Source organism: Corapipo altera, unplaced genomic scaffold (genome assembly GCF_003945725.1).
Source record: "Corapipo altera isolate COAL_440 unplaced genomic scaffold, ASM394572v1 2b, whole genome shotgun sequence".
Classification (NCBI taxonomy): domain Eukaryota; kingdom Metazoa; phylum Chordata; class Aves; order Passeriformes; family Pipridae; genus Corapipo; species Corapipo altera.
Genome location: NW_020884874.1, coordinates 36,687,992 through 36,715,186, shown reverse-complemented (window position 1 = coordinate 36,715,186; position 27,195 = coordinate 36,687,992). Strand labels below are relative to the sequence as shown.

The 27,195-nt window shown below is 43.1% G+C and overlaps 1 protein-coding gene across 1 annotated transcript in view; it reads right to left on the bottom strand.

The window, feature by feature from the left end:
* PGBD5 (piggyBac transposable element derived 5) overlaps positions 1-25,536 on the bottom strand; it is a 73,234-nt gene extending 47,698 nt beyond the window's left edge. Inside the window, exon 1 of the mRNA XM_027669918.1 lies at positions 24,955-25,536. Within this exon, the coding sequence (XP_027525719.1) occupies positions 24,955-25,387 (433 nt within the window). The 5' untranslated portion in view covers positions 25,388-25,536. The remainder of the gene's footprint in view (positions 1-24,954) is intronic.
* Between the last annotated feature and the right edge of the window lie 1,659 nt (positions 25,537-27,195).

Below are 27,195 nucleotides of genomic sequence, written 5' to 3'. Positions count from 1 at the left end.
TCTAATATTTGCCAAGTGAGATTTTTCAGAATTTCTGTTCACACTAAGTTTCCTCACGTAAGCTTTGGAAGCACTGGAGCTTATCTGACTTTCCAGAATATCAGTTCTTATAAGCTCTATTCTTAATGGCCTGGAAGAAATGTGTATCAGACCATCCTCAAACCATAGCCAGTTTGACAGCCTTATGACAAGCCTGTCAAGACAGCTTAAAGTAAGTGCATGTAACAGTTCTCTTCTGAGTTTTATTCCAGTTTATTTCTCATACTTGCTACTTGCTGCCCAGTTCCTACAGGAGAGCAGTATTCAGGATATTCAGGATATTATGCTGCATGTATTTTGTTCATCTTCATTAGAAAAAGCTACAAAAGCTTCAGTGACAAGCCTGCTTTGCTAAGTCAAAGGAGTCATCCTAGTTTATACCAGCTGTGGTTCTGATCAGTATTTTAGGGCAAGTAGATGTCTGCATCTGTTATTTTGGTAGATGAATCTTAGTTTCCTTTAGGACTGCCTAGCACAAAAATTCAATATAAATGATGAAAACATGATCCATACAGTGGCATTGCTTAGAGCTGAGAGCCAATCTATGAAGATGAAATAAAAAAGCCGACAACTCCCAAACAGACACTATATTGGCTTAGAAAGAAGAAACTGGACATAGTCCTTATGAAGATGCTTCTCTTCTTAGACCATAAGAGCTCTCTCTCAGTAGCCCATGCTTCTGGTTAAGTTTTTACAAGGTCACCTTCCCCTGGAAACTTATTTTGCACTTTTGCGTGGGCACTCAGTAGAGGCATTTCTGCTCTACATTTGGGTTCAGTTAAGTTTATTCCAAGCTATTTAGCAAAGTGTGATTTAACTGCACCCTTCCAACCTTATAAGTAAGCCTTTGACAATGCCTCCACGTCTGCACCTAATAACCGTAGTCAAAAAAATTGTTCCAAACAGCTTCTGTGAAAGGCCACTTTCTCTTCCCTCCCCGGCATTAAAAAGGATTGTTTTCCTCACAGCGTCAGCAATAAAGCGATCCACACACTGCAGTCTGACTTCTATCCATAGAGAGCATTAAGAGCTGTGTCTCAAAGCAACCCAAGGACAAATGAAAGAGGACTGAAAACCAGCACACAGCTGCTATGTGCTGACTCTGGTCAAAAGAGTCCCTGGCCCCCACAGCAGACACCGCTGAGTTAATGACAAATTAAATAGAGAACTTATTTAGTAAATCAAACAGTAAAATTTAAATTAAATGGTAAAATTTAACAAAGTATTTAGCAAACCACGGAACTTCCTGCAATTCAGCTTGTTTTCCTGCTGTATACTGAATCCAGACTGTCATCCAGCTTTCTTCAGCATTACAGCAAAACTCCTTGAGAGCCAAGTCTAAGCAGGTCAATCTGGCATAGGTCAGGGACAAATAATTTACCCAACACCAGACAACCTTCCCACTCAATGTGATGGTGACCCAAGACCCGTGGTGATAACCAAGGCACCCTGCCCATTCCTCCTTCCCCGTAGTGCTGTGTGCTAGCTGGCAGTTCAACCCAGAAAAGGTGAAGAGCTTCCATGGGGCACCCAAGAACAAGACTGGGATGCCAGAGGTAAAGAATTTTAGGTATTAGTCAGTAGATTACCATGTGTGATAAGACACTGTAGAAAATAATTGAATTTCTGGACATTTTCAGTGGACCAGGCAGCCAGGTCTTACACCTTTCCCATTGACCACATGTATGTTGTACCACCAACAGCATTGGTCTGAGAATGAGAACATATGAGGCATGTTGTGGCAGTCTTCCATGGAGGTGTGGCTTGTTGTAGATTAAAGCCATGGTAAAAAACCATTTAATTAAGAAAGTATTTCTTTGTGTTTACCATCACGTTTTAAAGCTACAAAGCTTTCAAGTTGCAACAAGTACAAAGAATAAAAAGCCCACTGCACCTAATATTGACATCTTTAATTATATACTTAATTTCTCTGGTGAGATCTTGCAACCTACCAACCACCATTATCAACAGAACCTCCCAAAACACTGGTACAAGTCTTATGGTTAAAATAATTTCAAAAAGCCAAACACCTTTAAGCAGCAGAGTCAATGCTACACCAGTACCATATTGTGTTAGTTTACATAATCCTTTTCACATTATTCATTTGGCTGTGAGACTAAATATGCTTGTCCCTCATCAGGGGGACTCCTGCTGCAGCAGCTCCCTTGGCAATAGTCCACTGCACTTTCTTTTGCCACTGTAGTTTTTTATTAACATTTTACTGCACTCAACCATCAGAGCTGACTTGCTGCTCCTGGCAGACCAGATGACACTGAGCATATCTAGCAGATTAGAGACAACCATCAATGTGCTGACTTCATACATCATCTGTAATACAGCTTTTAGTAGATCACATAGCAGCTACACATCTGGCTGGAAACAGAGCTGTGCACATTTATGAAATAACTCTACAAAGCAGAATGGATTGTTTTATGTCAGCACAACTTCCACTACCAGCAGGATGACCTTCATAACTAAATCCCAGAAGGCTGCTTTGGGATGGTTCCATGGGGGAGCCCCCTGCTGCGCTGGCAACTCTTGCAGATGCAATCCACCATCACATCTTTCTGTCCCAGGCTCCTGGGCTGTTCTAGTGCACATTGTTCACATATGCAACTTGCTCCTTTCCAGAAATTTAAAATAAAAATCGACCTGTATAAGCATCAGCAATACTTGATGTCAGGAGCCTGCCTTAAAAGGTAGGGCTTTTGTGTTTGAAGGAGGGAAAATAGCCTAGTATGTATTCCAAGCAAATAATCAGAACATTTCATTTATCTTTTGTAAATAGAAGTCAATAAGCAAATGACCCAACTAATGAGATGCTGAAAGCCTTCACATCAGCACCTGCATTTACATGCAACACACACATATGCCACTGAAACTTCCTGGCTTTGAGAAAATCTCATGAGGAAATGCTTTTCTGCTTTGCTCAAAAATTGATTATTTAAAAAAAAAATCAACCAAGAAATCCAGATAGTTTAGAAAAGCATTAGAGACAACCTTATCATGCAAGAACACTGATTTCAGTACAGAACCTCCTAACAATTCATTTCCATCCCAACTGAGCTAAGGTAGCTACAGTACTGATCTCTGCAATTACTTCCCAGCAGCAACAGGCTCTTCCTGGAGAAGACAGAGAGTAGTTGTCAGGGTAAGCACATAGTTCCCAAAGTGTTTGATGCTACTTCCCATGAACAGAACTAAGCATGTACTGCTGCACCCACCTGGGATAGGGTGATGAGCAGGGTGCTCTTGCTGCTGCCCTGCTAGAAGAGCTCAAAACCTAGAATCTGCCAAGGAGACGGATAACAGGAGCTGCATGGGAATAATATTCAGGCTCTTTTTCAAACCTGCTTCTTTTGGGTTGTACCAGCCTCCCACAAATTTTACTACTCTCTGTAGGAAAGTGTGCACATGCATTTCTAAGTGAGCTTCATCTAGATGAGCTAGCCTGGAGCAAAGGAGGCTCAGCTACAACTCCCTGGAAGGAGGTTGTAGCCAGGTGGGGGTCAGCATCTTCTCACAGAAAACCAGCAGTAGGATAAGAGCACATAGCCTTAAGCTGTGCCAGAGGAGGTTTAGGTGGACATTAGGAAGAATTTCTTCACAGAAGGGGTTAAACATTGGAATGGACTGCCCAGGGAGGTGAAGTCACCATCCCCAGAGGTGTTTAAAGAAAGACTGGATGTGGCACTTAGTGCCATGGTCCTTAGTGCTAGTGGTGTTCATAGGTTGGACTCAGTGACCTCAAAGGTCTTTTCCAACCTAATTGATTCTATGATTCATGAACTGACCAGTAAGACAAGGTTTCTCTGCTGCTATCACCCCAGACTAGGAGGCAAAGGAGCTCCTGTCACTCCAAAATGCATCTGCATTTACACACCTGCTTTTAAACTTGTAATTTCCTCACTTTATATCCTCCATGTTCTTCCCCAACACCCTCAAAAACCTTAGAACAAGAAACTACAAGCCACATCTCTCTGCTGGTGCATTAGGCTTAGGGGCAGATGAACGTTTAAATATTTTCTTAGGACACACAAGGTGCAAGTGGAGGTCACATATGTGCAATCCTTGCTAGAGTCAGGGCTCCTTTACACATGCACAGTATCACTTTGTGTACTTTCTGTTTTATTTTTGTACTTTTACTCCTGCCCCTGTTGTTAGACTGCCTTTTTCCATTCTTTTTCTGCCTGCCCTTAGAAGTGACCAGTGTTACAGGCTGTCTGAACATCTCAACTCAAAATAGGCAAGCAGCCAGAAAGTTCAATAAATGACGTCTATATACTGTGTACATCAACATCCCTAATCCTCTTACCACACGCGGGACACATGGTACACTCCACAGCACTCCAACTGCTTAGGGTTCCTAATAAGTCTTATAAATCTACACTTCATCAGTTTTAAGAAATCAGTGCATTTCTTCAACAATGAAGACTGAAGAAAAAAGGCAGTCACCTGTGAAAGAGATGGATTTATTACTTGTACTGCCTGTGCTAACTTCGGGGTGACACCAACATGTTTACAAGTCACTGTACCCCCAGGGAAGGCTTTCAGGGAGTTGTATCTGCAGAGAGGGAGCCAGAAGCACAACTCAGAGCTAAATAGTGCATGAAGTCAGAGCAGGATCCTCAGTGGCACAGCACCACTCATCCTCAGCAGTCCTTCAGCAACACAGCACCGCTCCTGCACCCTCTGCCCAGCTGCTTTGTGCAGCCTGCAGAACTGCTTCACACCAGCAGCCAGCTCCCACCATGGCCCACACCACGCCATACAGCTGCCGGGGTGCAAGTGGAGCTGGAACCAGGCCATGGAACTAGGTTTGCAAAGAAAAGCATTGTGTGCCTTCCCCCATGGCCTTACAGGCAAGATGCTTTGTTACTCTGGAGCCAAAGTCTACCTCTTCAAACACAGTGTTAGTAGGCTGTACTCTGAGATTAGGCAGGTAAAAGATTTGAGGTCACCAGACTAGTATTGCTTACTGGTAGTCATCCAGAAACCCAGATCACAGCTATACTTGGAGGTCATCTTGTCCAGGCTTCTTGGGGGTTGTCAACATGTGAAACAATAAAAGCTGAAATATTTCACAAGAATTAATTGCTGTAAGAACATACTTCAGTTTATAAAAGGAGAAAGTACCTTCTATTTCTCACCTTGGACCTAGCAGCAACAGACATTTCATACAGCAGAGATTTTCAAAGAACTTCACAGCGTGGTAACATTAAAAAAAAGAATTAAAAAATGGTTCTTGGTGATGAAATCTGGGTCATATTAAGCAGTGGAGTGGAAGACAAAGCCAATAAATATTTCTGCTATGTATAAAACAGAAACAAACATCAGTTCTTTGAATCTGCAAATATAATTATAAAGCATGCACCTGCAAGGTAAATTTAAATTAGTAACATGGGAATAACTACTGCAAAGGGTGTCCTTCTGTTTGCAAAGTGCCAAGCACCTCACATTAAGGATTCCTACAGAGGCTTCTGGGCATTATCACAACAGAAATAATAGCTTCCCACTCTGTAACCACAGATTAGGATATTTATAGCTTGAGACCTCAGTGACTGGAGCTTCACATTTCCTAGCTATAGTATTTCTCTTACAGAAGAAGCACACAGTCTTCACAGTAGGGGTCAGAACAGATCTTTGGATGACTATACCAGAGCTAGATCCTCCACAATTTGAAAATTATCTACCTAGAACAAAAGCCAATGACAATTAGAGGCCATAGACAGCGACACAGACATGCAGAGTCAAATGCATGTTTAAGGTAAAGTTTTACTAACATAGCAATAAGGAAGTTTACAGTATGTTTTTTGCTCTGTAAATCCTGGCCCCATGTCCTGCCTTGCATGCTCTTATCTACTTAAAGATTGATTTTCTAAAAAGTGAAAAGATGTAAGCTGCTGTTTTCGTATCAGGGTGGCTTATGATTTCATGATATGATGGAGTGTATTTACTCAGTGACAAGTAACTGGAAAAGTTTTCATTTAAATAAGGGCTGTGAATTTTGACTGTCACTCAGACAGAAGTGGTGCTTCCCTTCCAAACTGTCTGCCCATCAAGATATAGAAAATATTTCCTGAGTTCAGGAACTGGAAGTGAGCCTCCATAAATGTTTCAGTCTGTGACTGATATGCTCTAATCTCTCTGGTTAATCATATCATCTGGTTTTCTGGCTTATCATGTCTCAGGTTGGTACTGGAACCTATGCCCTGCTCTCCTTTGCTCCATTCTGCACATTCTCAGCCTTCACAGCTGCTTGCTGTTATCTGACTCTGACCTTCACCCGGCTCCACTTCTCTGCTGCTTTCTCCCCCCTTCCTCCTGCATTTTTGAGACACTGCCATACCTCAAAGTTTCCCATTCCATTGGCATTTCACTGAAGTAATGAGATGAGGTTTATGTTAGTATGAATTTTTCAAGTCTACAACTGCTGTTTCTAAGGTCACATGTTCTGAGACAAGGAATAGCTGTCAGATAGCACAGGTGGGCCAGCATTGGTTAGCAGTATGTCCATCTGTATGATATTCAGTTTTAAGTCACAGAATAAAGATCCACACCTGTGCCTGACCAGCCTATGGCTGTTCAAAAAGAAAGATTAGATGTCCCAACCCCCTTCTGGTTCCTGTTTCACTTCTCCCCCTTGCTCCCAAGCACTGACCTGTGTGAATTAACACAGTATTGGCATCTACAATCATACTTTCATAAACCATTTTTCCGTTAAACTCTTTCTGTCAAGGAACACCTAACTAGTAGGTAAGCACAGATCAAACGTCATAACTACTGGGGAAGGAGGTCTGCTGCTCTTCTCTCATTTTGAAGACAGTGTAACGTTACGTGAAAGTGCTGAAATTTGTATTCCCTGCCTCAATTCCTACAATCCACAGGTATGAGCATGCCACATCTACACTCTCTTCAATCATCCTCAACATAATGAAAACACTGAAAACCTTAAAGCATGGATTCAAATCTATAGGCTTAAAACCAAAACACCAGTAAGGTGACATACATACTTCTGTAAGTGATCAAAGGCAGAAATGTAATCTTCTATATAGCTCAGACAGCCAGGCCACCAAAATCAATTTAATTACATAGTAGATGTGAAACAATTCACATAGAGCTGCTCTTGCAAGTCTCCTCCTTGCCTTGGCCAGTTTCTGCTGGCAAGGAAATGCCCAATATCTGTGTGGAGCACATCAGTGTTTATCCAGTACCACAACATTTTCTACAAGGAAAACTCAATTCTCTAGATGTTTCACAGCCTCCACTTATGTAACAATTGAGGGTTATTTAAGCAAGTCACTGTTCTCACATGGTAAATTTTTTTTTCCTTTTATTGCTACTGACATCCAAGCATCTCTGTCTCTTTACCACTGTGTTTCATAGAAAGTTGAGAACTTCTTTCATGCCCTCACTAAGACAAGGCCTTAGCCAGTGTTCATCCATCAGAAGCCCCAGTGTCAACCTGCTTTCTGGGAGAGATCAGCGTATGCTGCTGCTCCAGTCAATATAACTGCACTGCACCTGTTTCCAAACCTTCTTTCATTTTCTAGGTTTTTTAAGCGCTTTTTGAATATGGAATCCCCCAGGGAAAGGAGTATCCAAGAACCTCAAGTTTTCATTGCTAAGTCTCTCATTGCTCTCTTGGCTCTGTATGTAGAAACAGTAAGGCAAATACAGAAGAAGAATATACATCTCCACAGGTAGCCTCCCGCTTCCTAAGCCTTCTGGACCTAACTGCTGAAGTTGGTTTTAGACAGATTTCCTCCTTTACATGGCCCTTCCAGTTCCTTGGCCACTTGTTGCTATGTTCACAAAGCTCTCATTTAAACATTTTATTCTTTTGATTTTATTTTGTTATCAAATTCACTCTTTATTTATGTTGAATGCCTCAAAAACTAAAATTAAGAAAAGAGACCTGCTGCATCTCATTCAACCCCATCAGTTTCTTCTATCATCTGATGCAGCTCCTTTCCTGCTTATTGTGAATGGTTCTGAATAGGTGAATTCTACCTTCCACATGAAGAACTTATTAAATTCCTCCCTTAAGGGCCAGACTACTAAGTCTGAAATGCTATAACCCCCATTGATGTTTTAGCAGGAAATAAAAAAGCCTTCAGATTATTAGCAAAGCTGGGCCTGGAGTTTTTATAACCTTGCATGATCAAAACCCCAAGCCTGCTAGGCAAGTTAGAATCTTATTTATCTGGGAAGGAGAGAGAAGACAGAAAAAGCAGGCGAACATACTGCTTTTCATCACAGCTACATCTGGGTCTGGTAGTACCCCTGGCAGAGAGATTCAAGCCACTTTACAGAAATTATCTTTCTGAATCTGGACTGAAGCAGTTTGCCAGAGCAGGACACAAATGACCACAGTCCTGCTTGCCAAGCACTGTCTGCCTGGGCATGAGCTTTGTATCAAGATCCTTTCATAGGCTCCAGCACAGTGGTTTCCAACATGGGGTGCTGCACAAGACAATCTACTGGGGTGCTGAAAGAAAGTATTTTTTTGTATTGTTAACAAATACAAAATAAATAAATTACATTGTGCTTACTTCAACTTTTATCTCATCTCAGTTTAATTTCTATTTTTGTGTATGCTTTATAATGCACATAGTATATTAGTACAGTAGTGCATGTATATAATCTAGAAATAAATAAATATACATAGATTCAGGGTACCCGATGAAAAAACTTCTGCTAATAGGGGTGAATGATCAAAAATGTTTGGAGAACACTGCTCTAGAGTTCTTCAGTAATTGCACTCAGGACTAAAGCAGCTTAGCAGATACAGTTCACCCTCTCTTTAGCAGAGAGCTGAGTGTGCACTCAAATCCTATAAGCTTCAGCTGATGTACTGTAGGTTTTATAGCAGTATAAAAAGGAGTCATTTCCCTTTGTCTCACTAGAAAACTGACTTCTTGTAAGAACAGGGGAGTGGTGTTATCAGTCAGAAGTACTTCTGCATTAGTATAACAGTTTTCATGTCACTGTACTCTATCCCTAAAATAGTACCACAAATGCATTTATTTAAGCACATGCTCATACGCTTGTCTGGGTTCAAAGAATAATGTACTATATTCACATCCCTCAATATTCACCTTTTTAATTTGCATCACTCACAAATCAAAAGGACGTGTAACAGCCTTGTGTTTTTCTCTAGTGGAAACAGGTTTCCAGAGCACAAACTCATTTTGCAGTCAGCCATGCAAATTATTAATCTTAAAAGCAAAACTGAGGCTGCAATATGCGTAGCGGTAGGAAAAGAGGGGAATGTCTTTTCGCTACAAAAATGCTCTGTAGTCTATCCTGCAGTCCTGTTGTCCCTATTCTGGGCCTTACAACTACCACTCCATAGATCATGGCCACTCTTTGCAAACTTTGGCAAGCAAATTGAAACTTGTGTTCTTCAGGAAACATGGATTTTTCCTTTTGATCATGGGACTTAATGTTAGTTTCTACCATTCAGACCTGATACCAAACTTTCTACTGTTATAAGGATGTAAAGCAAACAAGTTGTACTTTCAATAAACATCAAAAGGGATCTCTTCTAAGAAATTTCTGAGGCTACAGTTTGGGAGTTAATTGACAACAGTAATCTCTTCTAGGGTCTTTTCAGCTCCAGCCCAGCAGAAAGCATCTGAGGTAGATATTTAACCTTAAACTACAATGATCAAATTATTCTTAGGTATCAGTGCAACCCTACACTGAAGTGCAAGTTTTTAAAGTGAGATTAAGCATACTTCTGGCCAAGGGTTGCTCCAAAGAAATGACTTAGTGACATAAGTATTATAATGCCAAGTGATGCAGCCTGTAAAAAAACCCAGAAAACAGACTGCAAAAGAATGGGTAGTGACAAGTACAGTAGAGAGTCCTTGAAGACATAGCAGAAGATGTGCTTAAAGACTCCGCTTAGAAAAAAACTTTTTTTTTTTACTTCAGTTTAAAAGCTTGCTTGCTTTCTCCTCCCTCTTCTAAATTACAGACAAGGCAACTTACAATGGATGTTTTAAGCAAAACGTAAAATGCATCTGTGTGTTGTCTCCTTTCTTTAGGAAGCATTCAAGCTCCACTAGTATGCAGAACAGGTAGTTCAGCTAGTCTCAAAGAGAAGAAAAACAACAGCCACACCAAAACTGCTTAAACAAATATAACATTTTTGTTTTCTTTATAAATGTTATCACTTGGTTTTGTCCACTTCCCCCTGATTCTAGAACCAATGTATGAGGAATAAGGGACTCCGGGGTACACTGAGCAAAGCAAGGGAAGAACCAGACACAGGAAACCCAATCTCTACTCCCACGTATAAAAGTGAGGGAGAAGGGAGAATATCCCTTAAATGCTTGCTATAAAGAATTGGGCCTATTACTCAGTGCATTGGCCTCTAAACTTCCACTGGCACTTCTATTAGGCAGCAGGAGCATAGATGCATTTACATCTTGGACCCAACAAAATGCTAACTCAAAACTCTATGCAGGGGCAGCTGACACCCAAGAAGTGCAATCTTCATGCAAAAGAAAATTGAATAATCATGGGATAACCAAACCCATAGATAAACACCACTTTTAGAACTGAACTCAAATTTTGTTGGGCTGCATGTTGCATTCCTTCCAGCTTTTCAGAGATAAGTTTGATGTTGTAGTGGGTGTGACAGTTGTTCACATATTGCATTTCCCACAAAAGCAGATCTGGAACATCAGCCGTAGCAGGAGAGTGTGAGCAGTGTGGTCAGGGGCATCCGGCCATAATTCTGGTATATTAGAAGTACCAGATGTCATCTTTATGTGACACTATGAAGGAAAGAACAGGCAGAGTCTAGTTTCACATGACCTTGCTTTTCAACACCAACTAGCTTTTTCATCACAGGAAATGCCATTGGAGCCTACGGGCTCTTCTCACTGCAAATGTGCTATCTAATAAGGACTGAACTCAAGCAAGCCATCTTTCAGCAAGGGTAGCTCAAAAGGCTGTCGCCCCTAACAGTTAGTTTTGCATAAGCTAGGTGAGAACTTAAAAGACCTTTACCTTCTCCTGGACACGTGGGGCAGAGCAAAATTGTAAAAAGCTTGGCTTACTAAGCAGCAAAATTTGATGGATCCCTGCTCCTGACTGGCTGTAATTTTAACAGGAATAGCAGAGACATGATGTCCAGCAGAGTAAAATTCCAGAAGAATAAAAGAAAGGAAGTTTCATAATGACTGAGAACATGATGTTAAAATGTGAAGTATTGGTAGAATTTGTATTAAGATATAAGAAAAATGTTCATTTTTGTGACAGCAGAGAATTCTAGGAAGCAAAATACAATTAGAGAAACTAAATGCTGTAGCAGAGAAGAACAGGTTAGAAAGAGGTTATCGTACAGATTAAAAGGATTCAGTAGAAACTAAAAGCTTGGAAGTAAAGTTTTGAACAGCTTTTGTTACACTTATTTCTTGCTCCTTCTCTGATTAAAGTATTGTGCTTAGGGATTCTCCCTTTAGCTGCCCATTTCAGCTTAAAAAGAAAGAATCCCATCTCCCTTTTATTTTAGGAAGAAAGCTGGAATGAGAACAATTGGCAGTGCACTGCTCGATGTCAAGCTGCTCCGGGTCAATACTCAGACCTCTTCTGAGTCAACCTTTCAGCAAAAGACTTGAAGAAAAGGTATAGTTTTTATTTTAACATCTCTCTCACTCTACTACAATATCTGCCCATAGAATGCTATCAAATATTTCTGTTTCAGCATGCAATACAAATGGCTCCTTTTAAAGAAACTAATGGTCATTTAGTTTATTTTCATTCAGAAAAAAAAAAAAAAATAAAGAAATTTAAAAATGGGTACAATCTCAACAACAGCATCAACAGTGTCAAGTCCATTTTGTATTTCTAGAACCATTTCATATTCAGTACCCACTTTGACAGTACCAATTCAAAAATATCCATAGCTGAATATTTTACATTCACCATCTGTCCCAGAAAGCAGGTAGGTGCTTGCACTACTATTTGCACTTGACATAGTTCAATGTGTTTTGAATTTACCCAGGTCTAAGTGGGATTGTAGGTTTAGGTACTTCTGGCTGTACTCACACCCCTCTTAACCAGAAACAGCCATGCCTTGTACACAAAGATCGAAAATGCTCTTTAACCAGATAAAAGGGAGATTAAGGGGAATAACAAGGAAGTGAAGCTAGAGTAATTTTCATGACAGAGAGATTCATGATGACCTAGGTGTGTTTCAGCTGTTAGGGCAAGGATTTTGGCTTCATTCTGAAGGCAAATACTGAAGCTCATAAGAGGCTAAGTTTCAGGTGTCTGAGGACAGGACATCAGAAGCTGCAATACCTGTATCACAGACAAGGACATAAAAAAATTCAAACCTTTGGAGTTTAGTATATATTTTTGTTTCTCAAATACTTGAAGCCCCATAGCAAGAACATAAATGAATCCATGCTCAAGGTAACATGTTAAGCTGTGAAAACAAAAACTTTCAAAGAGAAATAAGACCTTGGTGACTTTAACTTGCTACTCTGATCCCAGTATTTCTGAAAGACTGAGTAGATTTTGGAGGGAAGATTAATCAGGGACATCAAGACAAATGCACAGTATTTGTATCATACACAGGTCACTTTAAAATCATTTTTAGTGGGAAAGCTTCTGAGATATGACTTACAGCAAAGCTGAATTTATCTGTTCTAACTAGATACTTGTTAATTGGCAGCAGCAGGGATGAGTAAGAGTATTAATGTCTCCTGTTTATCTAGGTCCTTGACTGCTAAAGGAGTTATCTGGCTAAAGGTAGGTGACTTTGGGAGAGATTTTATTTCCTTTTTTACCAGGACATGGAACTAGAACCAAGTATATGCTCAAAACACAAACAAGGAATACTAGGCTGATCATCCTACTAGATAGTATTTGGATTTGTTGGCCAAAATAAATCTTACAAACCAGTATTGAAAGTTTTTTCTCTAATTATCTGCTCAAATCAGACACAATCTCTTATTCTGCAGAAATGATACACAATTGACTTCTAAAACAGTGTTTTTCTAAGTAGCATTAAGTAGGTTAGTAGTTATCTTTTGTAGAGATAGTGACATATTATTACCTTTGAACAAGGAACCATAAAACCTTACTTAGAAACCTGTTCAATTTGTCAACACAGAGTTGATCCTACACTGGAAAAGACAGAGAAATACTACTAGAAGAAGTAGGGGTGTATTCTTGCAAGGAAAGATAGTGAAGAAATCTGTTACTCTCTTATTTTTGGCCTAGGAGGGGGAGAAGAAAAAAAAAAAAGAGACAAAAACAAAGAGAAAACTAAAAAAAAACCCACAGTAAAAACCAAAAATCAAATGTCTTTAAATATATTTGCTGTAAATATCAGGGGAAAAAAGAAGACCTAAGTGCCAATAGTAGTCTTTGAAGATGAAACAATTTTGTAATGCTCACAAAGAAGTGAAGAAACAACCTTCTGATACCCAGTCCATGAACTGAAGACACATGAATATGGAGCAGACATTCTGTTGTCCTTTCTCAGTAAGACATCAGTTACATGGTCATCAGTTATTGCAGGCATCTGGACTAGGATTTAGCTGGGCCTTTTCCAGACCTGCGTTTGTCTTCCTCCATGTATCCATTCTCATGGTCTACGGAGGTTTGTGTTGGGATTCATTTGCAAGGAAGCTCTTTATATCTCAAAAAAGTCTCATAAACAAAGACATGTACAAACCTAGACCCCACTGGATGATACAGTAACTGCTTCCAGAGTGTAGCATTACTGATCTCCCAAATATGGATAGTGTCATATCAGGCATCCCTATCATAAGAAGATTAGTGCTTTTAACATAAAGAAGGAGCCTCAGAATAGGTCTTTTGAGTAGAGATACAAGGTTCATGAACACACAATTTATTACCATAGAAGTGAGGGTGGGAACAATACCCTAAGTAACCATCACATGTTCCTGGACCACTTTACCTGGGCAAAGCAAAGGAGGTAGGTTCATCTTAACAGATCAGGTGGCCTTTTGCAAGCACACAGCTCTTTCTTATAAGCTACAACATTCCAACATACAACCTGCCACTAAAGCAGCTTCCCTAGTGTTTGCATTTATCCTAACCAATCTAAAATAAAGGAAAAGAGTGCTAGAGGGGACCTCAGGAAGTCCTTCAGTCCAAGGCCTCTATCCCCATTCAGCGCACATACTGGAGTCAGCCTATTACAACAGATACAAAAGGTTAATGACACTTGTTCTTAGGTTTTCAGTGACACATTTCATCTTCTGCAGCCCTGCACTGTCTTAGAGTTTCTATCATGTCTGATTTAATTATCCATCAATTTATACCCATTATTCCTTATATTCAGTTTTCAGAGTAGGTAAGGCAGATAATTCCCTTTCCTATAATAGCCCTTACTTATCCATACAGCCCCTTAGCTTAAAACCTGAATACAAAAGATGGCCAGGTTAGTAGAGTTTCTGCTTCTCAGTCCTTTCTCTTCACAGTTAACTGTGTGCTTCTCACCTGGGCTGGTGACCCACACTCTCTCTCCTAAATGGCAAACCAGTCTCATTTCAAGTCTTGTACGCTCCGTTTAAATAGCTGGGGAGGATGTTCACCTTTTCACAACAACATGACACTGAGTCACACTTGTCTGGTGTTCAGCTTCAACGTCCAGTTCTTTTTTCTCCTAGACAGTTCTTCTCCTTCATTTTCCACTTCTGCTGTTAGTCACTGCTGCCTTCACACTAAGCATTTCCCTCTTGCACCACGCCCTCATGCCCCCCCACACCAGGTTATTCCAGGCTATGAAGAACCTTGGAAATTCCCAGCTTGTTCTCCAGTGTACATGGAGTCACTTCCAACTTCACGCTACCAAAACATTTAACAAACAAATTCAATAACCCCAGCTTCATTCAGGAAGGAATTTTCAAATTCTCAAATAAAAATAAAAATTCTTCCATCAGAACGTTTAAGCTTTTGCCAGATTTTTATGAGACATTTTTGGAGATGCTGGGCCAGACATACCCAATTCAAATGGAGACAAACAGGCATTTGCCATTATGACAATTTTAGTGAGAATACCTGACAGGGACTAGATAGTATTTATTCAATCAGAGGTTTCTGCATCTGCCTGCTTCTCCCCACTATATATTTTAATCTCTGCAACGTTTGTGGTATAACAAAGCACAACGTGAAACTCGGAGCTGGTACTGCAGAGATGATTCCTGCCTCGAGAATTCAGCACAGAAAACAAGGCAGTAAGTCTGTCATGGAATGCAGTGACCAGGGTGGGCCTCCGCAAAGCTCAGTAAGCTCCTCATTTTGCACAACTGCTTCGCGCACCAAAACCACCACAAGCTGGTACTTTGTTTCGTACATGAGAAATAAACACCAAAGGTAATTTCAACCAAAAGAAGCTTGCAGGGCACCTATGAAACAGAAAGACTGTACTATCTCCCAGTCACCCTGTGGAACCAACCAGGCTCTCCACAGTTGAGGGAACGGCTGGCTACCAACAGCCTGAGCTGTACAGACAGAGCACAGAGAACCCAGAGCCATTGGGAAGGGGGTTAGAAGGACGGCCCAACTGAGCACTGACGAATTCCTTCTGAACATCTTTTTTGTGGAAAAGACATTATAGAAGTAATGACTTTTGCCAAGGAGTTTGTTTCAAGGAGCTGCTGCCAGTGCCCCAGGGTCACCACCATGCCTGACTGTCCCTACCTGACCCTCCTGGTCCAGGTCCCCATGTCAGCCCTCCAGGGCATCAGCCCCCACCCCATGAGGGCCAGGCTGCAGTTTGGCACAGCCCTGCCCAGCCATGGGCCCCGCCAAGCCAGGTCTACCCCCGCCCACATCCTGACCCAGCCTCAGCCTGTCCCCAGGGAGGCGCCCAGTGCTTGGGGATGCCTCAGTGCCCTTGGCTGCAATTGTCCTGCTGGGGTGGTAGGATGGGCCCTGGCTGCCAAGCCCTGCTCTGACAGACCCCCCAGGGGAGCCCCCACGCCCCACAGGGCACAATGACAGGGGGCTGCTGTAGAGGTTTGACAAGGTGTTTTAGACCACCTCTAATGTCAGTTTAAGTGTGAGTCATTACCCAGTAGTACAGAAGCAGATGCAGAAAGGCCTTTTTTGAGAGGTCATTCCTTATTCATCAACTACAACCCCATCAAGTGGAAAGAGCATGATGTCATTTACTCCAAAACCCATCACTCTTTTCCCAGTGGGGGAGGTTTTTGATATGTTTAAAGCCACCTCCCTTCTTTAAAGACCCTTAAAAGAAAGGACTGAAACTATTTGCAACAATGTTAGCCCCATGAAAATAGCTACATATCACTTAAACACATCCCAAATTTTAATGCTTAATTTCTTTTCATCTCAAAGCCAGTGACAAGAGGGAATTCATGCAGATCTCACAAGTGTAAACCTTCAAACATTATTTTGCTTCATCTCAAACCAACCAAAAACTATGTAAAAGGACAAGTTTAGAAGCAAGGAGTAACTATAATGGCCAAAAAATGAGAAAAAGTCTTCAGTTTAAGGTCTCATTTAGTGATCCTATTCAGGAATACAGTCCAGCAAGCTACAAGTCCTTTGAAAAGCTAAATAAGAATTTATATCCACATATGTATCTATATACATAATGTAACATATCCACCAAGACAGATGTAAGAGCATCTTGCATTTTTCAAGATCATCTTGGGAATATCTCACTCCAAACCAAACATGGTCCATTTTCACTCATCTGCTACAGCAAGAGGTTTATGAACCACCACCCTATCTCTGGGAAGGGCTGGCCTCCTCTTGCCCTGCAGTCCAGTTGATCTGTTTACCCTGTACTGGGGCAGAACAAGTAAAACCAGATCCCCGTCCCGAACACTCTAAGTTATATGGCTTTATGAAAAGTAGGTCCTGCTTGATCAACTGATCTCATCCTGTGACAAGGTGACCTGCTGAGTGAATGTCGTGGGTTGAGGTGGCTGAACATGATCCAGCAGTGTGTCCAGGTAGCCAAGAAGACCAATGGCATCCTGGTTTGTACAAGCAATAGTGTTGCCAGCAGGATGATGCCTTAAGCCCCTATTAGTTTCTTATTTTTCTAATTTTGTAAGCTTTAGAAGTTTTATAAGAAGTAGAAGCAGCAGCCCCTGTTCCCTCACCCTGTAGCAAAAGTAGTTTACACATTCCTCAACCCTCTTACCCCATTCCATGCTCCCCGTATCAATCCTACCCCTGAATTCAGTAGAAACGTTTAGTCTTTTGTCAAGGCAAGGCCTATGCTGTTTAGAGAACGTTCGTATCTTGGCCTGAACAACAGAACACAGTCAAGAACTAGGTGACTGTGTACCCTTTGTGCTCTGAGGATGATGAGAATGATGAAGAGGGGGTCCCAAAATACACCCCAGACTCAATTCCCAGGAGGTAGGCCTGGGGCAGACCAGAGCAAAGGCGACGGGGTGGAAATGCTTGGGTTTGGACAGATAGTACTATAAAATGTAACATCTCAGGCACAGCCAGCGCTTGTCCTGTAACATCTATGCCTTGGCACAAATTAAACCCTTTCCTTATCTCACCCTCAATTAACTGCTCCTGAGCTTTTTTTCTTTTAGCCTCAGTACAGGCATCAAGGACCAGAGCAGTGATTGTCCCTCTATACTCAGCACTGGTGAGGCCTCACCTCAAGTCTTGTGTTTAGTTTCAGTCTTCTCACTACAAGAAGGACACTGAGGTGCTGGAGTGGGTCCAGAAAAGGGCAATGGAGTTGGTGAAGGGTCTGGAGCACAAGTCTTATGAGGAGCAGCTGAGGGAGCTGGAGTTGTTTAGCCGAGAGAAAAGGAGGCTCAGGGGGACTTTATCAGTCTCTACAACTACCTGAAAGGAGGGAGTAGCCAGGTGGGAGTTGGTCTCTTCTCCCAGGTAATTAGTGACAGGATAAGAGGAAGTGACCTCAAATTGCACCAGGGGAGGTTTAGATTAGAAACTAGGAAATTATTTTCATGGAAAGTGTTGTAAAGTATTGGAACAGACTGCCCAGGGACATGGTGGAGTCACCATCCCTGCAAGTGTTCAAAAAACTTGTGAATATGGCACTTGAGGACATGGTTTAATGGTAAACGTAGTGGTGGTACTGGGTTGACAGTTGGACTTGATGATTTTAAAGGTCATTTCCAACCATAACAATTCCATGATCCTATATGTCTACGTGCATACATGTATGAGTTTCAATACATACAACCTCTTCAAAGTAGTTTTTCTGGGCTTGAACTGACATGATTACCATTCCCCAAGGCCCTGTATCAGCAGGGTGCATCCAGGAGCTGACAGCACCATGACATCAGTGGAAATAGCTACACACTCACAGCTACATGATGACCCCAGACTGCACACCTACAAGTGCTACCCACTTGGAAGTTAGCCAGCATCTACCTTTCAAAAAAAAGCAGAGATGATCAGACTTTCCACAACGGTGAATTTTGCAAGCAACTTAAGAAGAGGAAGATATTCTCATTTTTTGCTTCAGTTTAATCTTTCATACACACCCACCTCCCTGCCATATGTAATCAGAAATGAATCACAGTTACAACAGCAGCTGCTTTACGTCTTTTTTCTGCTTTTTCTTCACTAGAAATAACACTTCCATTTGTACCCACTGTATCTTTTATGTCAGTCCAGTAATCTTCCCGTCCAATACACAGCTAATTCCCCCATCCATACAGATGTACATGATATTCTTGGCTTCTGTATCTCCTGTTTATCCCCCTCTGACATGATTTTTGCATCCTTACAGTGTGCCCCATCAACTACTCTTCAACTTGCCCAGTTTGCAGCTGCAAACAAAGTTACAGTTTTATATTGCTTGCTGAATAGAAGTTGCTTGGTTTTATTCTCTGTCCTTCCTAATAGCAAGTATAGTTTGTCAATACAGGTCAAGTGAATCCCTCATGTTATCCAAGAAAGCAGAACCAAGAGCATGTTTTCTATCACATGACATTAATATTAGTTGTTTTCACAGAAAATACAATGATAATCCAGGAGTAATCTATAGAGAGCCAAAATAAGCACAGGAGCTTTCCTAGCCTATTTCCCCCCAATCTCTTGACAAGGAACTCTGGTTTAATTTTTTAAAGTCCTACTCAGCTAAGTGTTTGTTCATTATCAAACAGAGCCAGTGACTGATTAACATGCTGTTCTTTAAGGAATATGAAGTGGGATATTGGATAAGCTCCTAAAAAGGATGCCTTGCCACAAGGAATTGAGACATCAAACAGTAGTATTCTCATGCACTTGTCTTAGCCATGCATTCCTTTTGAGACCACCTGTTCTGTTTTCTAATAACATGCCCGATTTTTAACAGTACTCAGAAGAAAGAGGTATTTCAGTGATTATACTCCACTGACCTCTAGTTAGGATGTGTAATTATTTCCATGATTACCTTCCCTTTGGGAAGTACCTTGTATTTCTAAACTGCTAAATCCATCTACTCCAAAATTTTAGAAGCTTGAACACAGGAGAGAAACAAAACACCTATATAAACAAGAACACCTAAGAGACATTTCCAGATTCTTTTAAGGTGTGTGGCATCCAGGACAACTTCCTGTGACCTAGCAGTCTATATAGAGTTATCAAATCAACTCCACTATTAGCATCCTCATTAGACTCAGCAGAGAGGCTGACTTGCTCTCTAGATTGACTTAAAGGTATGCAGACAAGGAAATTGTTTGCTGTACGGTTTCTGGGATGTCGACAAAAGGACATGAGTGGCTGCAGGAACTGATCTACTTCTTTTAAATGACCCCATCAATAGCTGCAAGGAGAAAAGACTCATTTTATGCAGTAACAGATCTAGGAGTAAATATGCTTTTTCTCTGTGAAAGGCTAGATGGTGTCTATGGAGAAGACCTTGATCTGCAGTGCTTACAGACCTTCATATCTCAAGCACTGACCAAAACACATTCTCTTCATAAAAGCAGAGAAGAACAGGTTTGGGGTTTTTTCTGTGAAGTTTATCTACACACTTGGGTATTCCCCAAATGCATGTTTAATGGCAGAGGTATGGGCAAAAGGAAGAAGGGAATACAGCTAAGTTGCACTAAATTTTAGAATCAATAAGGCTGTCACGTGTACTTTGTTCACTTCAGTCATGACGGAGCAGGAAAATGTGCTCTAAAGTCAGTAAAGCTTCCTGAAAGGCACATCTAGGTTTTGTAAGACATAGAAAATATTAAGCCTTTGCATAATTCACTTATTTAGCAAAACTTCAAGCCTTTAAGTCATCCTATAAAGGCTTTGCAAAGTAGTAATGTACATCCTTGTGACATATTTATCATATCCTCCTGGAAGTGTTGTGATACTGTCATTATAAGTAATTTCTAATTAGAATGTAAGAACAGATTATATAGATACGTCTTTTTTCCCAGTATGGTTATGCAAGTCAAAAGTAGCTAAGTTCTCTGATGACATAATTAAGCAAGAACAAGTCACATCTGTGTCACTTTATCCACTTACAGACAGAGAATTTGGCCCAGATATTTCTGAAGCAGAATCTGCCATAAGTGACTAAGTAGCTTTCATACTTTTTTTCCTCTAGAATCTTTAAATATTGACATCAATATAGTAAGACTAAAACCTTCAGATTCTATTCTGGACTTGAACCAATTCACCCCAACTGTTAGGTAGTAGCACGTTGTAGTCCCTCTTTTATGGCCCAGCCTGACCCAAGACCTCTTCCTCCAGGTTTCTTGCTGCTGGAGTGCTGCCTTCCCATCTGCCTGTCCATGCTCTTGAACTAAAATCTACTTTAAATATTTGCTTAAACCTCTTCAAGATGGCAAGATTGCTAAACATGGTCTATGTGACCTCTTCCTGAGAGCACGCTGTTCTACTGGAGCATGTTCTTCAAAGGTGGTAACTTACAGCACATTTAATGTTTCGGAGAAATACTTTGGAAATCCATAAAAGCTACTTTCACTCTCTAAATGCAACTCAAAGAGAAGCTGCTATGGTCTTTGAACAAGGAACATTCTTAACATTTTGTCCTTGGGTATAGGCTTAAGAATAGGGTTTGGAGGGCATAGAAAATGAAGGAAACAGTAGAACTAATTGTCCGTAACTTTGAGGACTTCAACATTAACTTTAGCTTAGGCTTCCCTGCTACCGTTGCCACCTTAAAGCATAACAATAACATAACATCCTAACAGTAATCAATTGCTCCTATATCTGAGGTCAAATTCTCTGGTTGCTGAACTACATGGATATGGGAACCATTGGATCCTAGGAAGAAAACACCAGCTAACTCAAATCAGGAAAATCAAGGAGCAGCAATACCAGGATATTTGCACCTTTTAAGCCCTCCACAACCAGAGACCAGAACCAATACTGCCTCTATTACCAAACAGTTCCTGGTCAGATTACTGAACTAACAAGGGAAAGCATCACCCAGAGCCACCCTACTCCTGAAGGAAGAGCACACCATTAAATCTGAGGCAGGAGCGACCAGAAATGAAGTGTTTGCATTGAGTTGCTGGCATATACTAGCTTGTAATAGTTGTTGCTTGTCCTCTCTCTCTCTCTAGTTCAATTATGCTTTCCCTATCCTAGCAGCAGTTTGTTCTCTTATTCTTTTGCACTCTACAACCAGCTCAATAGCCTTGGATCCAACATTAGATCATGGATGCCATCAGCCTTTCAAACACACACAGTGACCCGCTGTAGCCAGGAGCTCTTTGTGAAGGAAAGGCATTTCAGCAACTGCCTCCAAGATCTCCTATCCATTACTGATATCCCAGTACTTCAGAACTCACATTACTGCTTTAATATTCGTGACAGGCAATTGTTCCTCAATCTGTTTTAATTAGAACTACAGAGTGCCACAAGTTACCAGTTTAAAAATCAGGACACCACAATATGGTTGGGATTTTTCTCGGCAACTAAAAGAATGATTTCGCAGACAAGCTTAACTTGAAATAACAAAAAGTGCCAGCAAGCCATCTGTTCTAACCTCTATGTTAAAGTTAACAGCTATTTTGGATTTCAACAAAAGGAAGTCAGCTGCAGCTATTAATGCTGATTTGTTTTGGGTTTTTTTTCCCCCCATGGAGTCTAAGCACCCACTATTTTTATTAAATGGAACAGGAACAACAGTAACTGGAGATCCCTGAAGAAGGGGTAGAAAACAAAAATCTGGGACACAAATAGCACTGTGTTCCATTGCAATGCCAGTCACTTATCTCCTCACACATAAGTCAAGTCAGACCTTTCCCAGTTTGTCAGAACCTGCCACACAAGGAAGGCAGGCGTCACCATGAATACACGCAGTGACTGACTGCAGATTGAGGACATACTGAACCATCTAACACACTGCCAGCAGCCCCCAGCACATCTGGGTCTCTAGCATATTTTTGGGATGAAGTATCAGTTAGCCTGTCTGTGCTCAAGATTAAATCTAGAGACAGATACAATTCTTTTTAAAGACATAAGTTTAATACCGAGACTTTGAAGGGAAAGGCAGTATTAAGTAATTTATTCAAAAGGTAAAAAAGAAGTTATAGTATTTTCTACTTGTGGTTAAAAAGACCACAAGATTTCTAAGTGGGTCTTTATTTTTTCTCATGGGACCTTTAGCTCATTCTCATTAACTAACTTAAATCTCTTCTTCCCCCACACCATCCCTTTCATGAAGGGGTAGTCTCCCAAACCAGAGGTTGACAGTAGCTTTGATCCTATTCTGATTCAAGGATTTATTTCCAGCATCAGTGGGGCTGAAGTCTCATGAGACATTTGTCTTCTGGCATCAGATGATATCAAGTACTTGCTACTAGGCAAACCTTGAGACTTTGACCAAAAGGCCACACTCTGAAGTTTTGATGCTAACCAAAGATATTTTTTATCTCAGTCTCACATAAACCTCTTCCTTTTAATCTCAGAACCTAGAAAGAAAGCATTTTACATCCAGCATATTTGAACTGAGAATACAGACTTGTCAGTGTTCTGTCTGACCCCGTATTTCTTGCTTGTACTCCATTAGGGACTGAAAGACATGCTGTCACTGCAAAGGACAGCTGTCTTCACCTCAGTGGAGACCTTTTCCTCAGGATGTATGAATCCAAACTTTTGGGTCAGAACAATGTCCAAAGAAGCAACAAGGGTGCCAGTACAAGTATGTTTAGCATGACTCCAGTGATGATATCTGCATGGTTTAAAGCAGTCAATCTACAAACTAGAATTATAAGAGCTCAGTTATATGCAATGCAGTAGTTTCCACAGCTTAAAATATGAGTAGTCAAAAATAAAAATATCACAAAGGGTACATGTTTGACATATATCAAATCTCGACACTAACTGAACTTCCACCAAACCAAATCAGCGTGCTATGAAGAACAAGCAGCATCTATCATCACGATCAACAGAATGAAAGGGAAGCAGCAAACTCTCCTCCATCTATTATTACCGGGGGGAAATATTCACAGCAATATACATACACCTTCCTCACGAAACATCTATATTATTTCTGTCAACCATAAATCTGACTCCTTTATTTCAAAGGAAACATGAATTCCCAGATTAACAGGTCACCAACTCAATTCTTTTCCAAACCAGTATTAAAACAGTAATCCCAATTCTGTTAAAAAGGATATTACTATAAAGTAATGATATGAAGATATAAGTCATCAAAGGCAGAGAAATTAAATGAAAATTGATGCTGAAATAGCATCACACTATGAAGCTTATGGTCCAAAACGTCATCTTAGATATGCTTATGAATAAGAACCTTCAATAAAACCTAGGAGTTCTTTACAGAGGTACCCAACAGTGATTTTTAAACGTTTTACAGGGTCTACCTATTTCTAGAGGTAGATAGCTTTTATCTGCACATTCGTCAGAAACGCAACTGAACTTTCTCTGGGCTCCAGTGCTAGTTCCACCTTCCTCCCTCATCCCAAGCTGCTTCCTCAGATAGGTTTCTGTCTGCCTCATTGCACAGATTTCAGCACACTACTCCTCAGCATTTATTTTCAACAGCAAAATGAGGGAATTAAACACTACTGAAATAAAGCAAAGACAAGCAACCTTAGACCAGGCAAACTGTCGATTCAATTGACAGCAATCATCACATCCTATTCTCAGATGCAAATGCTGAATTTCACATCCCAGCTCTTCATAGCCATTAACCATTTTTTTGCAATGCCTTGCTGCTCTACTGCACAGTCAACTTGGCTGTCGAGGCCTGCAGAGAGATATGTTATAATGGTTCTCCTGGCAAGCCAGTGGTGCAGCTCTCCACACCAGCCAGTCCACGGAGATCTTCGTGCTGTGCACTGCTACTGCACGCCACGCCGTGTCATTTCACCACTCTCTTGGTATTCGCTCTGCCCAAAAGCCACACTAGAAGGGTTGAGGTCAGGGACGGCTGCAGAGAACACCTTGCAGCCAGGGGGAATCCTAGTCCCATTCCCAGAGCCCTTCTGCACGGCGCAGGGCAGGTCACCCGCAGCGCCCTGACCAGCGGCTTTCCCCACCCGAGAGTGGGGACGAGGAGCCACCCGCGCACCGGAGCACATCCACAGCGGGGGCCTGGGCACCCCATACTGTCTGCTTCTCGCGGCAGACCCAGCGCTGCCGGGCTTGGGGCACGACCACAGCCCCACCGGGGAGGGGATGGCTGTGACTAAGCACACGCGGCCTCTCCTCGCCCTCCCGCTCTCGTGGGCATCAGCGGCCGGACGGGGGGGGCCGCTCCCGGGAAGGGACCGGGCAGGAGGCACCTGCCGTCTCCCGCCCCAGCGGCCGGGCAGCAGCCCAGGCCGGCAACCGGGCCCACGGCGCTTTCCGTCCCACGGCTGCGCCGCGACCCGAACGCGAGGGCCGCGCTCCGGGCACCCCGCACGGGCACCCCAATGGCCGCCCAGGCTCGCCGCCCCCGGCCGCCTGCCCTCCTCGTACCGCTGCCATCCTTGAAGGGAGGGGGTGGGACGTCTCGTAGCGATCGGGTCCAGCCCCCCTTCTCCGCTTCCTCCTCCTCCTCCTCCATAGGGCCGGGGCCGCCCGGGACGGCGCTGCCGCCGCAGGCCTGCCGCTGCCGCCGCCGCTCCGCCGGGGTGGCCGCCGCCCGGGGAGAGCGGCGCCGGACCGCCCTGCCCCGCGGGCTTGGCGCCCCCGGGCGCCCCTCGTCCTCCTCGTCGTCCTCCTCGTCCTGGGAAGAGGCGGCGGAGCGGGAGTCGGCCGAGGTGCTGTAGAAGGGGTTCCCGCTGCTGTCTTGGCCCGACTCCCCAAAGACGTCGTCGGAGATCTGCAGGCTCTCGTAGCGGGATCGGGCCGCCTCCAGCAGAGACAGCGCCTTCCTGCGCGCCGGCCCGCCGCCGCCCTCCGCCATCATCTCGGCCGCCGCCAGCAGCCGCCCGCGCTCCCCTCGGCCCGGCTCGGTCGGGTCCTGCGGCCGCAAGCAGCAGCCCAGCAGTAGGAGCGGCTCGGGCACGGCGGCGGGCAGGCAGCGAGTCGGGGAAGCCCCGCCGCCGCCGCCGGGGCTGAGCCCTGCCTCCCGCTCCCGCCCGCACCACCCGCCCCTGTGTGTGTGCAGGGACATGGGGGGAAGGAGCCAGCTCAACATCTCCAAGTACCACATCCAGCCAATTGCCGCGGCACTCTGCGCTCGGGAGGTGGGGTTATATGGGCGCCGCGGGCCAGCGCGGGCCGCCCACCGCCCGGCCCGCCGCCTGTCGCCGCTCCGCCCATTTAAAACCACAGCGCCGGCTGCCGCGGGGCCGCCGCTGCGACCCGCCGCCGGGAGGGGGGTGCGCTCCCGCTCCCGGCCGGAGCTGTCCGCCGCCGCGGTGCTGCAGCCGCGCAGGGCAGAGACAGGAGCGCTGGCCTCGGTGCCTGCGGGCCCGTCAGTAGCTCCCGCTGTCCTGGGGAGGGCGGAGGGCTGGGAGCAGAAAGGCGCTGAGGGGTTGACCCGATGGGTCCGAGCCCCGACGGCGCGACCGGGGCCACACAGCCCCTCATGCGCGAGAGCGTGAGCAGTCGCGGCCCTGATGTCGCTGCCCCAAAATAGGGCACAGAGCTCCCGCGCTGGGCCGGACCCTGAAGGAAAGTGGGGAAGGTGCTGGAGCACAGGACTGTGGGACACCTGTCACCAGATGCTCGCTGGCTGCTGGGCCTGCCACCGGGCTTGGGCTCCGGGGAGGCTTTGCACTGGTCTGGAGTGGCACACATACTCCTGCCCATCCAACTCTCTGCAGGTTGTGGGGCTAAGCGCCTGTGGCATGTAGATTGGATTCTGAAGTGAGTACAGTGTGAAGTAACCATTCTTCCCAAATTACCACTGATCTAAAAGCAATACCGTGGCACAAGTAAAATGAGGGAAGTGAAAACACCCGTGCCCTAGCTGGGTTAGTTAAACATGATTAGGAAGTATCTCTGGAGTAATCTAAGGATTTCATACAGTTGCTGAGGCCCCCGGTTGTGCAGGAGTCAGAACAGTCTGTCTGATGTTACCAGAATGTATGAAATCTCTGATCAAGGTTTATTATTATTGCTATTGGGCATCCCGCTGTGCTGGTTACTGTATAAATACTCATTAAGGCGACAGTCCCTGCCTCCCTTCTTGCCAACAGCGATAGCAGCTATCGAGCCCACCCTTTCACAGCAGCACTTTCAAAATAAACAGTAATCGGATTCTGTTCAAACCACTACAGGGGGGCAGGGGCCGGCATATTATTTGCATTTTTTAATGCAAACTTTCAGTGTAGGTTGATCCGAAGATCTGGTAGTGCTACAGATTTAACAAGTTTTATAGCACTGAATGTTTCTGTCTTTAAAAAAGGAAGGTTAATGTCCTCATGGTTCTGAAGGACTCTAGTAAACATGGAAAATTATAAAAACTGGACTCCGTAGGTATTTAAAAGACCAAGCTTGTGTTCTATTTAGGTATTTTTAAATTGCAATGACTTCATTAAAGCTTTGAAGTTCTATATAGTGCATACAGCCAAATTCAGGGAAAAGAATCCGTCTCCTGTGCATCCTTAAGGAAACAGAAAAGCCCAGTGTAATTTGAGGGGTGAGATTTAAGCTGTATTTCTACTTTGAAAAATCTTAAAAGTGTCTTATTGATTATATTAAAATATTACTAAGTTTATATACAAATGGATGTTTAATTTTTTTTTATTGCAAGCTCTGCCAACTTAG